The 15,475-nt window shown below is 41.9% G+C and overlaps 2 protein-coding genes across 2 annotated transcripts; one reads left to right on the top strand and one right to left on the bottom strand.

Moving 5' to 3' along the window:
- Window positions 1–6,133: 6,133 nt before the first annotated feature.
- NCU09986 (hypothetical protein) lies at window positions 6,134–8,580 on the bottom strand. The gene has a single exon (XM_953202.3). The coding sequence runs from the start codon at window positions 7,663–7,665 to the stop codon at window positions 7,078–7,080; it is 588 nt and encodes a 195-aa protein (XP_958295.3). The 5' UTR covers window positions 7,666–8,580; the 3' UTR covers window positions 6,134–7,077.
- A 3,870-nt stretch (window positions 8,581–12,450) lies between these two features.
- Window positions 12,451–15,169, top strand: NCU09988 (hypothetical protein; the record flags this gene model as incomplete). Its single annotated transcript, XM_953204.3, has 9 exons — window positions 12,451–12,473; window positions 12,672–12,704; window positions 12,760–12,819; window positions 12,992–13,043; window positions 13,108–13,114; window positions 13,818–13,861; window positions 13,937–14,221; window positions 14,320–14,879; window positions 14,950–15,169. The coding sequence occupies 9 exons, from the start codon at window positions 12,451–12,453 to the stop codon at window positions 15,167–15,169; spliced, it is 1,284 nt and encodes a 427-aa protein (XP_958297.3).
- Between the last annotated feature and the right edge of the window lie 306 nt (window positions 15,170–15,475).

Raw genomic sequence — 15,475 nt, 5'->3', positions numbered from 1 at the left:
TATTATAAATAATAATTATTAATATAGGCTATTTACTTAATTTATTTAGTAATTATTATAGTTAGATTGCTTTTCTAGTAGTTTATATTTATTTAATGAATTTTGCTTTATAGGATAATAGAACTATAGTTAATTACCTCTTTAAATTCTAATTGATAGTAGTACTTCTAATATTAAAAATATACTTAAAAATAGACCTTCGCTTCTAGGTATCTCTAATCTAGTCGGCGTTAGTAAAACCGGTAAGAAGTTCGATTTTGTTTCCTAAAAGTACTAATTTAAATCCAATAGTACTTTATAAGTATTAGAAAATCTACTTTATTATAAATATATAAGCGTTTATAGGTTTATTTATATATTGATTGTAAAAGGATATAGGGAATATTATGTCTAATTAAGTTCCGAGTATAGTAAATATTAGTGAACCGATGTAGGTAGTATATTAAATGATTATTTCTACGTTAGCTTTGAAATCGTTAGGTAGTTCCTCAATTTTTAATATTTATATTAGTATATTTATTTATTATACGTTCTATTATTTTACTTTTTTAATGAATTTTTTAAGATACACCTTTTGTGAAAGGTATATTATACGGTTGGGATAGTTACAAGTAACCCTTATCTTTAAATAAAACGAGACCGGTCTTAGGTTTAATATTTTAAAACGTTTATTGAATATATTTTTAAGTAATTGAATTTTAGTTTTAAATAGGCCTATAATAAGTAAATTATTTATATAGATAGCGATATAAATATATCCTTTAATAAATACCCTATTATTTATATTAAAGGGTTAGAATTTAAGTATTTTTAGGAAGTTAGATAGTATATTATACTAAATACGTAGAGATTGTTTTAGGTTGTATAAGGCTTTATTAAAACAATATATTAAGTTTTTATTTTAGTTAAAGTTTGGTAATTATTTAATATAAATTTCTTCATTTATTTTGCTATAGAAAAATATAGTATAAACGTTTATTTATTTAAATTCTAAATTGAGTACGGCGGTAATAGCGAAAATAAGTTTGTAATTTATAAGTTTAATTATAGCTATAAATATTTTATTATAATTAATACCTTCTTATTATTTAAACCCCCGAATAATCTATTTAGCGTTGTATTGGATAATCTTTTTATTAGCCCCAATCTTAAATTTATAGACTTATTTTCCGGTTAGTACCCAGCGTTTTAAGGGCTTTAATATTAGTATCTAAATTTTATTATTAATAAGAGATTGGTATTTATTATCTATAGTTTATTTCTAATTGGGCTAGTCCGAATTGTATAGTATTTATTAATAGTTCTTTAATTCGATTAGAGTAGTAGTTTCCGTTATAATACTAATTAGGGTATATAATAGTAATTAGTTGGTTAATATAATTTTAACGATAATATAGTCTTTTATAGGTATTATTAGTAGTTTTAGCGAGGCTGGCGGTTCTAGGGCTTTATCGTCGAAGATTTCCGAAGGGTAAAATAATAATTCGAATTTAGTTAATAGCTCTAGGGGCTTAGTACGGTCGTATAATACAAGGGGTATATTTTCCGAAATTCCCTTTAAATATACTATTAAATTGATATTTTTATTGGAGTTAGGTTCTAAGTCCGTTTGGGGGTTTATAACTATTATATTATAAAAGTAGGTATAATTAGTAATATAGGGTTGGTCTTTATTAAAAATAATATTATTAGTAATAATAATTTTATTATTATTAGTAAGAATAATATAGTTCCGGGATCCCTTATAGTTTAATAGCCGGTAAAGGGATTTAATAGGGTTGAATTTTCCTTCGAAATCCTTCTTTGTAAAATAGAAGAAGCCGGGTAAGCTTAATACTTATAAATATAAAAGATTTAGTTTGGTTCCGAACTATATTTTATAGGGTATTTAATTAATAATAGAATTGGGGGAATGGTTTTATAAGTATATAATAAATTAAATTAAGTAGGGTTAATACCGATAAGGGAATTAGGTTTATTAAATTAGAATAGTAGTTCGTTCTAATAGAATACCGTTAAACTTTTTAATAATATTGTTCTACTAATATTATTCGGTAGCTATATAATATAATACTATATATCGGTTCCGATAGTAAACCTTTAGTACTTTATTAGAATTTTCTTTAATTTAGTCTATATATATATTAAATACTTTATATTCTATTATCTCAATATAGTTAACCTATTTAGTAAAGGTATTATATAGGTCCGACCTTCGTTTAAATATATAGATTTAAACGAATTGGGTAAAATTATTAATAATAGTAAGCTAATACTATTCTTAATTAATACTATTTATAGGAAAAGGATTTACAATATCTATATATACTTATTTTAATAGGCGAATACCGTATTGTATTATTCCAATATAAGGAGTTTATTTTAGTCTACCGGCTATATAAAATTTATAAAAGTAGGTTATTTAAATTGGATTTATTCTTATAAATATAGTCTATAGTAATTAAAGGTTTCTTTTACTAAAGTAGTTAAATTGTTAGTACTATAATTATATAATTTTATTAGATAGATAGTAAACCTTAAATATAATTATTATAGTATAGGGTTATTTAATTTAATCGAAGAAGTATAATCCTCTAACTTCTATACTAGTAAATCGGAATTAATTATTAGCGAATACAATAAATTAACTATCTTTTATAGTAATATAATAGGAGATACTATCCTTTCGAAATTATAAAATAGATATAAGGTTGTAGGCGGCCTTAGGGTATAAGTAGGTATTAGTAAGTAGTAGGTAATTTAATCTACTATTTTAAATAATTAATACTTTGAAAGTTCCTATATAGGTAGGTATAAAGGAGATATCCCCTATATTAAGAATAGGGGGTTTATTATATTAGTAAAGTATAAATAGAATAAATTTATTTATTTAGTAAACGAAGTAATTAATAGCGCTAATATTAAGGATATAAAAATCCTTAAAAAATATTAAAAGAGGATTTATTTTATTTATAGTAGATAAAATAATAATAGTAGAACCAAGCGAGGAGTGAAATAGGGGTATAATAGTAAGTAATACTATTGTATCTAATTTTTCTAATACTAGTTTAGCGAATTAATTGGGTAGGAAAGTTAAATAGGCGCTTTCCTAAGCGCTTTATTAAATTAATAATAATATATTTTTACGTTCGGTATTAGTATTAGTCTCTATTAAATTATTATTAATTAATGAATAGGTATACTTTGTAGATTCCTAGTAGTTATATTAATTAAATTTATTAGAGGAGTTTAATACTAAGTACTTTAGAACCTATCCTTTCGGTCTTCGTTCCGGGTATTATTCCTAGTATTATTTATTATTATATATAAGCATCTTATAAATACTATAAAAGGACTAAATAAATTTATATTTTCCTTTATTAATTAATATTGAGGCGTTAATTTTTACTACTATAAGTACTTTATTAGTACCGTTCTTCCGTCCCCTCTCGGAGATTTAGAATTTCGATATTACTTAAGAGAGGGTTATACCTTTTTTTTCAATTTCATTAATTTTAGGGTTTCGATAGGGTAGGATCCGATTATATTAGAGGAGTTATTCTTTAAAAAGTTAGTAGCCGTTATTTAATTCTAATAGGAAATATATAATTAGAAGGGGTTTAATAATCTTTACTATTAGGTCTAATTATATAAGAGCGTTATAAATTCTTTTATAGTCCTTAATATATTCGGTAATACTATTAAATTAGGATAATATAATGTATTCCTATTTTTAAATAAAGTTTTAGTAAACGGGACTATTTTAATCCGTATCCCTAACTATATTAGTAAAGTGTATAAAGGCTTAGCGAATTATTTTAATAGTTTTTAATAGCGGTTCGGGATATTCTAAAAATATAAGGGGATAGTTATTAGTAATTTTAAAAATAATTTTAACGAATTGAAACTAGTAAGTAAATTAATTATTAAATAAATTGTTATAGTAGTCGTTAATTTAATTTTCGGTTTATAGTAGAGGATTATTATAATTAATAATATATTTAAAATTAATAGATCGGAAGTAAAAATATATAGTACGGTCCTATTTAGCCTAATTAATAATATTAGTAAATTTTTCGATATTCTTATATGATGCGGGATGCATCGTATGTATGATTAATTCAATTGACTAGAGTAGACTGGGCATGGCATTTGCCATGCCCACCCCCGATGGAGGCACTGGTGCGCCCAGGCACGTGCTGAAGCACGTGCTGGGGCGCCCGGTCGCAGGACCTGCAGGTCCAGCGATAAGATAAGGGAATTCCCATAAAGGGATTCCCGTGCGGGCCGGCCTCCGGCCAGGCCTTTCTTCCTCCATCATCATCTTCTTCTTTAATATTACAGTATGCACCAGCATTGTGATATTTGAAGACACCCGTGTTACCCTATCATTATAGTTGGTAGTTTTGAGTTAGTAGAAGCCTATAGTATCGGTAAGGGATAGTATAGTAAAGAAGGTAATTAAGAAAAGAAATTAAAAAAAAGTAATAGAGAGCTAAGAAGAAGTAATAGAGGATTAAAAAGAGGTAATAGAAGGTTAAGAAGAAGTAATAAGAAAAAGTAATAAAGGATTAAAAAGAGGTAATAGAAGGCTAAGAAGAAGTAATAAAAATGTGAAGAAGATAGTAGAGAGTAGTAAAAATATTGAGAAATTATATATATAGTAGTTTTATAAGTATAAAGCTAAAATAGAATTCTTTTAGTACGTATAGTAACCGGGCTTATAACCTATTAAAAAAATAATTATAAAATTAATTTTCTTATTACTTTAAACTATTAATTTTAAGATTGGAAGGATGGGCGGGAACCGCCTATTCTTAAATATTAATTTATACATAGTTGATTTGGATAATTCCCCCGAAGTATCTAATCCCCGGAACGGGGATTAAATACCGGGATAAAAACCCCGGGGATTAGATACCGGGCTGAATCCCCGAAGTATCTAATCCCTCCGGAGGGATCAGATACTTCAATACCTACCTACCTACCTACCTAGAAAACATGGAGAAGTCCAATCCGCGCACGACACGGTAAATTCCATCTTTTAATCCCGCCCGCCCCCCATTCAACTACCATAATTCTTTCATTATCAAAAAAAAAAAAAAAAAAAAAAAAAAAAAAAAAAAAAAAAAACTCTGTTGTTGCGTAGGTAGCGTAGCGGGAAAAGGGAAAGGGAGAAAAAAAGGGAAAGGGAGAAAAAGGGAAAAAGAGAAAAAAAGGGAAAGGTGAAAAAGAGAAAAAGGGAAAGGGGAGTGATTGAGTCCGGGCCACGTGGTTTTTACGCGATTGAGGTAGCCTACCTACCTACCTACCTACCTACCTAAAGTACCCTATGTATGTATGTATGTAGGTAGGTAGGCAGAGGGTAGGTAGGTAGGTAGGTAGGTAGGTAGGTAGGTAGGGTAGGTAGGTATATAGACTCGCTTCCCGTTTTCTTCGTACTTTCATTATCACTTGAACGGCCTGGCTTGCCATAGTTAGAGGTAGGTAGGTACCTAGGTAGGTTAGGCCGTGGACGGAATTAAGTCATGTTTGTGTTGGACCATAACGGACTATAATGGACTGCGGCGGTGGACTGGACGGCACGTGGACTGGACGGCACGGTAAAGTTCCATTCTGATGATAGTGTCTACCAGACATCCATAGCGTACTACCTATCCATCCGTCTTCAAGTTCGTTCCCCTCTGAACTTCACTCTCTTTCCCACGCAGCGCATGTGGATACCTATGGATCTGGTTTGTGGATGTGGACGAGCTACATTCCTCTATCCACCTAGCTTCCCAGCGCCATCTTCCCTATCTTTTTTTTTTTTTTCTTTTTTTGATATCTTTCTTTATTTCCATCCATCCATCCATCAGAAGCCACAAGAAAATTAGTTTGTTTTTTTCCCAGAACAAGGGTTCCAGGCTCCTTTCTTTCAGGGCCGGATGCAGGACAGCATGGTGCGAATCTCCAGGTACAGCGGTTTGGTTAGTTAGTTCTTTGTTCCTGACGCGACAAACCTATTAGGGTGTTCAGGGAGGGGGAGGGTGGCGCACAACGGAAGGGGAAGAAGGGTCCAACTCTTTTGACTTGACTTACCTGGAGGTAAGTACCTAAGTACCTTAGAAGAAGATGGGAGGTTTCAGACGGGGCCGATAGGAAGAAATCACGTCTTCGAGCAATAACGGAAAGGTCTGTGGACACGAGTACGACGTAGGAGCGTAGTAAACATTCACGTGCAAATAAACGATGAGTAACTCCAAGCGACGAGGCAAATCCAATCTGAGGAAGGGATATAGTAGTGCTGTGATCCCAAGTTCAATTGCTCCAGGCATTGACTACCTCTCTCTACAAGCAGTGATACCATAGTACACCCCAACCGGACATGCCGTCGGTACCAGTTCCAATTCTCTAGTGAACGACCGGAAAACCGCCCGTCCGTCAGTCAGACACAAAACTCATCCGGCACCGGCTGGCAACGCTCAATATGTAAATGACAAACAAAGCATCGGTCCCATAAACTCCTGTAACCCATTCCAAAGTATGCAATGTGCACCTTTAAACCCGTGGTATCATTTGAACAAACAAGTGTGAGAGAGAGAGAGAGAGAGAGAGAGAAGAGCGAGAGGGCATGAACTATTACCCGCACACCAAACAAAAGAAAAGGTTTGCATAACATCGTTGAACTCTCATTAAGGGAAACGACTGTGCCATGCACCCAAACAGGGTCGATGAGGGCGAGTAGGGTCCGATCGCCAGGACCGGAGTGTAATGGGTATCAAGTATCGTCCTTCGTAACCACGTGCCCAAGGCGTCCGTATATTCCAAGACGGGATAACGAAGTGAGAATCTGTATAAAGGTGCTTCGGTGTCGAATTAAGTAAGGCGAGCCTATGGAAGCCGAGGTCGGCGATGCAGTGTAACCGACAGTATCTTGGGCGATTTTGATCGAGGCTCGGTACCATTGGACATGGTGATATGGACCGATCCGGTGTCGCATAACATGTGTTGCACACAAGTATGCGCTGTGTGACACCAACTATGATGGCATAGCCGAGGTGTGATCGCCAGGAAACACGAAAAGTATCGGGCTGTTTAGTGCTTGATCTCGCCCGTCTTCTTGGTGGTATGATGAGTATGAGCGACATGTGGGTGATGGACGGTATGATGTTGATAATGGTGATGGTGCTGCAGTTGCGGATGATGATGGGTGTGTTGGTGTTGATGTTGATGGTGGGCATCGAACCTTACGACGGGGTCGCGCTGTCGGCCTCGAATCTCCTCTTCATCCTCGTTACTAGAGCTCAGTCGTCTGCGATCCTCCTCGTACCATGCGCTCAAAGGCTTGCCGCCAAACATGAGATCATCGTCCTCGATAACGGTGGCTACCATCCATGCGTTGGTGTTGTCAAGCTCTATCTCGTCCACCGTGGGGTCCGGGACGTGGAGATTAGGAACAAGCATGTAGGACTGGCCGACGGGGCCCTGCGGTGAGCCCTGTGGTGAAGACATGTTTTGTGATGTGTGTTGTCTGTAGCAGGTGGATCGTGGTGTTCGTTCAATGGTTGTGGTGGTTGTTGGTGCGATGCTAGCTTGTTCCCTGCTTGAGTGCTTGTTGTATTTCGAGGGTGTTGGTGTTGAGTTTGTGGATGAAGGTAAGGAAGAATCCGGTTTCGAGACCATATATGGCTGTTGTGGTTGTTGTAGGTCAAGGTCAAGGTTGTTGGGTACGTATGGGGTAGTTAAAGAGAAACCCAAGACGAAAAAGGGAGGAGACCAAGTTAATATATCAGACAACGGGTTGCCTGTTCAAGGTATGTGGGTCTCGGTTGTCGGCTTGCCGGGGAGGTGACACACGGACCGGACATCAATCTCTCTGAGTCAGGACCGTATTGGTGTATATTCAAGCCTTCTAGGACTTGTCACTTCAACTTTCGTATTTCGGACCACTGTCAGGTGCAAATCGACGATCGCGATATACCGAGGATTCCAGCAAAAAATGTGTCGCGAAAAAAAAAAAGAAAAAAGAAGCAAAGCGGGGACAAAGCGGGCGATCGGGCGAAATGGCCAGGCTGCCGGGCAAGATATAGAGAATACCTAGCTGTTGGTTGCCTGCTGGATAATGGAACGGGTCGGTGGCTGGCAAGCTGAGTGCGGAGCGATGTCGTAAGCGTTCAGTCAGGAGTGCCTGGTATAAGTCCGCGCGGGGTACCTGCTTGCTATGTCGAGAGCAGATGACAAGGAGAGGCCGGTCGGGTGTTGTCGCTTGTTATTTTAAATCGAATATTCGACTAGGCGATCAATTCTTGGTTTTTTTTTGGTTGTTGTTACAGGATCGGACGGGGGAGTGTGTCGGTCGTGGGACAACAGATCGGATCGGGAGTTGGTGAGTGTTCTTGTCGCGTGGGCGAAATGTTATATGTACTTTTATAGAATGCGGTATCGATACTGAGTGAATAGTATTGGATTAAGCCGAGTGTGGACGGGAAGTGGTGTGTGTGTGTGGTGGGAGTACCTCTGTACTTTATATCCCCGTTCGGTTCCGTTCCTTTCCAGTCTTGACGGCGGGGGAGAAAAACAAAAAGAACAGGACGGAGCAGGCAAGAAGTGGAAGCTCGGCGAAGAAGTCAAGAAAAAAGGGTAGACGGGAGGTACCTTGCAGTTTTCGATGACGTTGTTGGGAGAAACCAAGCGCTGCCCGTGCGCTTGGCTCAGGTCTTTCCTTGCTGGCCCGACGGCGGGATCCCTCCCAGATTCGGTACCTGATTGACCCCCGCCAGCGTGCGCCAGCGGTGTGTTCGGCGACGATTCGGTACCCCCCCTGGGACCCGGTTATAGTGGGCTTCTAGCGCCACGGCGACACCCAAACCTTGTCGCAGTGGGGATATCCAGAGGTAGAGGTACCCACAAATTTTACACGGCACCCCGGATTCGCAATCGCACCCGGACGGACCTCTCTTCTCGCGTGGAATCTTGTTCGCTCTTGTTCGCTCTCGTTCGCTCTCCAACCATCATCGGACAAAGATCCGACGGGAGCTTCCCTGCTCAGACCTGCCTGCCTCTGCTGTTTTGCTTTTTTGTTAGGTAGTCTGCAGCGCCGATTCCCAATCGCAAAAATTCAGGGTTCAACACTTCTTTCGTTGGAGTTTCTCGTCGATGGACGACAGACTTTTGGGTCTTGTGGCACTGACACTGATCGGCGTTTCTTGGCCTGTGGTCCCCTTTTTGCTGCCTTTGCCTCGCAGACAAAAGTCGTCTAGTGTAATCATGTAAAGGGAAACGATTGTGTCGCTCGTCTGACCGCAACTTGAGGAAAAAAGGCGGATATATCTCGTGTGCGGTGGCACAGAGGGCCGAGTTGAGCTGACCACTGCTGACGGAGTATAGTAAATACACTTGCGATTTGCAAAAGAACGGAGGACCAAAGAGGCGCCGGATCACGGAGGCAAAGTTATGTGTGTCTCACGATACTTGTGGTTATCATGTCTTGGTAATCTGCCCGTTGCCTCGATACATTGCAAGCCCATGTCCGTCTGTCTCTGAACGATTGAACGATAAGATAAAAAAAAAAAACAGGAAACTCAACAGAAACATGTGGTCAGGCATTTGTATGGATTGTCGCCATCTTGACCTTCCCCTTCTTGCTTGGTGTCGTTTCAATTTTCTCGGGAGCCGCACAGGCGAGTACATAACCGGTAGGGCTTGGCGGGGCCATCTGGTGACAACACCACGGGCACCACCATCATGATACATCACACCAAGTCTACCTACCGAATTGAGATATATGTTCAGTTTAATGGAGTCCGTGTTTCAACCCAAACGTCCTCCGTTGTCGGCGGCCATTCTACATGTGGTTTGGCCATAAGGCTCCGTCAAGATGCAAGTTTGGGCATCGCAACCTTTGGACCGAATGCCATGACACTAAGCCAGCCGAGTATGACATATACTACTAGCCCAGCATAAGGCTCGCATAAAGGCCAACGCATTTCGCCACTACCATAGACAAGACTGGACACTGAGGTTGATAAGGCTGAGATGTGTGCAAATCGCTTGACAGATTGGGGCTCTTCGCGCGGCAATGTACCATAGGCGTATGTATGGTAGCGTGTAAGCTGACAAAACTCTCAAAAGAGGTAACGATGGACATGACGGAGCATGACCTTTGCATTCGCGCGTGTAACGTGAGAGACGGCCTGCGCCTTGTGTGTGCCCTCCCAGGCAGGCCTCCCTCCTGGCGACTGATGAATGATAAGAAGATCGATCACCCGCGACGCATCGATTACCATCAGCAGGACCGCCAATTGGAGAAAAGCGGCCCCGAGATTCGTTCAGGGTCCCGTCGGCTATCTCCCATCCCGGCCACTTCTTTGTCCGCTGATTAGTTATGGTGCTGATCGGTTGCCGTCAACCTTTGTTTTTTTTATTTCATGTCGTCGAGATGCTGAAGGGTGGCTTCTGAGATTCCCATCTATTGACCGTTTCTGGATGCACCAGCATTATGTGGCAATCATAATGAACTCTGGATATCTAACAAGTCGCCTTTGACCAACTCGGCTTAATCCAAGCCGAGAACTGAGATATCGCAATTGCGACTTAACAGATTGATCAGGCAGAAGTCCTAGCTGAGGAAGACATTCACATGGTCCGTCTCGTGCCCCAGACCTTGTCCACTTGACACCGGTAGTAGTGTAGAGGTCAGAGAACCCTCCCTTCCCAAAATGCTAGAATGCGGGGGATGACCCACCCCCACTTCATTGCTCCTTGAATTTTCCGGCCGGTGCCCCCGTAACGTTCCATCCATCATGATCCGTTCCACCAAACGGATCGATCGTCTTCACTTTTATCAATTTTCCGTCACTCTCTTCAAAAACCAACATTCAACGTCTTTTCGCCTCTTTCAGACATCTACAACAATTCCAAATATTATTTTCCTAACCGCCAAGTGCACGATTCAAACAGTCCGTGCGAGCGGTCTTTTTCAAACCTATGTAGATAAGTAGGTATGTACGCGATGTATTGGTTGTCCTGTGTACTTAATCTCCTCTTTCCTCCACCATCACCGTGCCACTCTTTCTTTTCTTTTTTTTTTTTTTTTTTTTCCCCTCCCAGCTTTGCCATATCTCCGCCTTGGAAAACATCACAACCATAACGCACGCCCTTGACGACATTATCACCCTTTTCGTCTTTTTTTTCAACGCGGGGAGCTTACAGCCAAGACCAGGGAGAGAGCAGCATCACCGTGATCCCACGTCCTGATTTCCTCATTAGGGCATCATGCTTACATGCCCTGACAATATCTCCGTTTTCAGAGAGAGAGAGTGCATCATCAATAGGTTGCCGTCGCTGCCGTCGGTGCATGTCGCGAGTGCAGCGGCCGATGATCATCATGATGCCCTTCGTTCTTCGCGAATATGTATGTATGTATGGACTTCCGGGAGCTTGTCCCGGGGCTGGTCCCGGGCGGAGATCCTGATGACGTCATGAAGGTCCCCACCCTAACCCTGGTGTGGAATAGGCTCGGCCGAGTTCGGCTGACTGACTGGAAGGAAACGAAGAAGTCACTCGAATGACTTCGAGATGGTTCTCGGTTTGTTGATGGTGAAAGTCCAGTGGAAATGACTCACGATAGTCATCGTGGGTCTCTAGCCTTTGGTCCTGCGACAGTGTCGAAAGTGAGTGATTTCTGTATGGCCTGGCAAGTTCGTCCAAGTGAGAGGGTTTTGAAGTTTTCCTTGTTGGGGTTGGGGTTACAGATGGCTATAAATACTGCCTACCAAAACATCTCATCAAACGAATTCGTCCCCATTCCTTGACCCCTTCCAACTTCCCTCTTACACCCAAGATGCCTCTAATGATGGTTTATTATCGCGAATACCACCGAAGATCTCATTGAGCCTTATTCATATCGACTCACTCATGTCAGCTTCAGTCACCCAAAACATCTATCTATCATACTTGCCACAACCAACAACGTAATACGCTTGCGTCGTTGTTTCAAACATGAAAATAAAACCACTCGAAAGCTCAGAAATAAAAGAATAGAACAAAGTCGGGAAAATTCGGTCCGCTGCTGATGCCACAGTTTTACTCTAATATGCTCGGCATATATATCTCCTGGCTGCACGTTCTTCGGGCTCTTATCACTACCATTTCTCGGCCTCCTTTCTATCAAAAGCCACGTCCAATGCCATCGTGTGCTGTCTCGGACCTCAGGTTTTGTTCCTTTTCAGATTTACCCAGCAGGCATGAAACAAATCCCAGACTCGAATAGTGGGCAGCTGAGTGGTTTGCTTGTAATGCCGGGCACCCCTTGCGGTTCCTATGGTGTTTTTTTTTTTAGGTGACACTTCTGCAACTGCCGATCGTCACCGCGTTAGTTGAAGTTATATAAGACCAGCTTTTGGTCACCGAAGCACAACTAAATCCGTGGTAAATTCTGGCTTCCGGTTACATTTGCACATTGGGAACATGAACCAGGGGCAAAGGAGGCGGTAGTGGCTGGCTACTTGGTTGGTTGAGCGGAAACGACATCTCCGCATTCTAGACTGTTGAGACATCGGCCGCCTCCAGGAATTGTTTTGTCCCGCGGGAACCAATTTTCTTCGTTCCTGAAGATTTGCCCGCAACGGCCAAAAAAAAAGAAAAAAAGAAAGAAAAAAAAAAAACTAAAAAAAAACTAAACAAAACAGAAAACTCTGCATATCGACCTCTACACCAGCTCGGTAGGTAAGAGACGACAACACACGAAAAATTGAACTGTGGCAGACTGCCCGGCAGTGCTGGCATCATTGACCGGGGACAAGAGTACCTAGGTCATCAGTGGAAGGGCACGGTGCAGTGAGTGAATGTTACCTACATACTACCGCTACCACCCTTCTCTTGAGCTGATCTACCTACCTACCTAGGTCTATTTGTATCTCTGTGTGTGTGTGTGTTTGGGAGCGGTGTGCTTGAGACATGAGTACCTAGGTAGGTAGGTAGGTAATCGGGGAAGTGTTGGAAATTCCAGTCTCATTGTCAAGGCCCAAGAGGTGCTGAAGTTGTGGAAGCATATAGGTAGGGTAGGTAGGTAGGTAGGTGGGTAGTTAGGGGGCGGGGGTTGTCGAACTTGAACCATGTACATAGGGCCATTGTAAGTATGGTGGCTGACAAGGGGGAGGGGTGGTGGTGGTGGTGGTGGAGCAAAAAAAAAAAAAGTGAAAAAAAAAAAGTTGAGTAGTGTAGTGTACCTATGGACAGTGTTGAAGCCATCACCAGCTCTTGGCATTCCTTGGCATAGGTGGATACGATCCACACACGGCTATGCTGTATGGGCCTCCTTCTTTGTCTTAATTCTCTCTCTCTCTCTATTTAATCAGATCGATACATCCACTAGCACTTTGTCCTTCATCCGCAATCACCTCTTTCCAATGATTTGACTGATAGCTACCAATGTCATGAGTGTTTCGATGTGTCTCCCAAGCCCGGTGGGCAGCATCATCAGGCTGTCAAAGCTGAATCTGCACAACTGCAAGCCACCCGCGTGTGGGGCAAAATCACGTTTAACAGCCTATGGTGAGGAGACATGTCACTGCCCGTGCAGGTTAGTGTAGATCTAATGCAAGGACATTGATCTCGAACACCCCTAACAGAAGGTATGTAATGTCTTTTAGGTTCAAATGCGGCGTGAATGATGTGCAATGAGCGAGGGAACAAGTGGATTTTGATGAATGAGGCTGAACGACGCCATCCTCCAGTCCCTTTGGCCCACCTGCATATGTAGCTAGGTAGATAAACATCTCCTTGTGATTGGACTGTAATCGGGCTCTTGGGAGGACTGGACTCAACTTTCACAGCACACTCAGCTCCACCACGCACGCATTTGAGAAATTCTGTGATGGTAGGTGTAGGTATTTAGCTGGAACCCCCACGCTGGTTGAGGGAGCAAACATCGATGGAAATGTTCAACTCACAGATCTCGAAACGCTTGTTCCATTACCCCATCTTCACCGCAGCACAAGAAGTCTCAACCATGAAGTGGCTCGATAAGGCAGGTACTTCGGTCTTGATTGCGGCCAGGTTCTGGGTCACGCTCCCATACCAGCATATGTTTATCTATTGCACTCTTCGGCCGGCCCAAGAGATTCAGGCTGTTGCAAATCTGGATATAGAAGTACCGGAAAATCGAACGACACTACTGAAGGCCGTCAAGACTTGGCGGACCGGGAAATGGGACGAACTGAATCGTATAATAGTCGGGGTAAGATTTGTTGGCAACACCACTCGGTCCGGCCATGAAGTTCACCGAGGTTTAAGAGAGAGAGCATCTTGTTAACACAAACGGATATATGTATGTAGGCATTTGCCTTGACAGCCATTGTCACTGCATCCCTCTCTTGGGCAAGCATCCAGACTTCACACTGGACCGGCCCAGCTTTGTGGTACGCGTCGCTGGCGCTGTGCATCCTGGGATTCGGCGTCGCGTCGCAACAGCAACTATTACTGGGGTTGCTCGACGAGGAAAAGGCTTTGGACGTGGATAATCCTCCCGACGCAGACTCGGCGAAGAAGGTCATACTACGACATCTGAATCAGATCTTGGCGCTAAAGAGGTTGATCCAGCAGCATCTTCCTCCTAGTACAGATGTTGAAGCACAAGCTGGCGCATCAACACAGGGGAGTCAATCAAGCAGCAGCAAAGCAGGTGCCGTAGTACCCGGTGTGGTCGGAACGGCAACAGCTGCTGGGGGATCACCGCCGCCGCCGCCGCCGCCGCAATGGGTGTTGAGCGCACGAAGAATGTTTTTCTGGCAATGCTCCATCATGGTCATGTCGTGGTCAACCGGCCTTTACCTGATCGGGCTGGCGATTGTCGTGTGCACGCCGATTTTGGAGAGGAGGCCATGGGATGCCGAGTCGTATGTGGCGGTTCCGTACATAATGTCCATGGGACTGGCGGCGTTGATGGTGACCTTTATTTCCTACGAGGCATATGACTATATCCCTGTGCCAGAGGACGCCGACCGAACGTTTCTGCAACAAGTGGTGCGGCGAGTTAAAGATCTTGCAGAGGGGAGAGATCCTTTTCAGCCCAGGGAAAATCGGTAGCAAGCTGGAAACTGGTCGAATACGATCACCGAGAAACGGTCAGGAAATTGTCAAGAAGAAGGCAGGAGAAATCTGGAAATCAGAAAGGGAACAGAATTGAAATGGAAGATGTGGGTCGGGTGTACTTGAAGTGGGTAGACCTGAAGTAGAGGACAAGACGGGAGGGTCTGCACTCTCCATGCTAAGTGGGGCGGTCCAGGCGGGAAGGGACCTCGCTCCAGACTGGGTCACCCTACCATTTGACCCACTAGCTGTCTGAGCGGGGAAGAGCACTGAAGCTCTCGCATCGTCGTCGTCTTCTTGTTTCGTTGCACCAGACAACTTTGACTGCAAAAAGAGGAAAGAAAGGATGAATCTCCGCCATATCAACACCGAATTGCCCACGACAAAAATCGCGACGTGGTCA

Source organism: Neurospora crassa, linkage group VII, assembly GCF_000182925.2.
Source record: "Neurospora crassa OR74A linkage group VII, whole genome shotgun sequence".
Classification (NCBI taxonomy): domain Eukaryota; kingdom Fungi; phylum Ascomycota; class Sordariomycetes; order Sordariales; family Sordariaceae; genus Neurospora; species Neurospora crassa.
This window is presented reverse-complemented; position numbering and strand designations above follow the sequence as displayed.

Excerpts from the sequence above, each read along its gene's own strand:
- NCU09986 (XM_953202.3), bottom strand. The coding sequence starts at position 7,665 with ATGGTCTCGAAACCGGATTCTTCCTTACCTTCATCCACAAACTCAACA.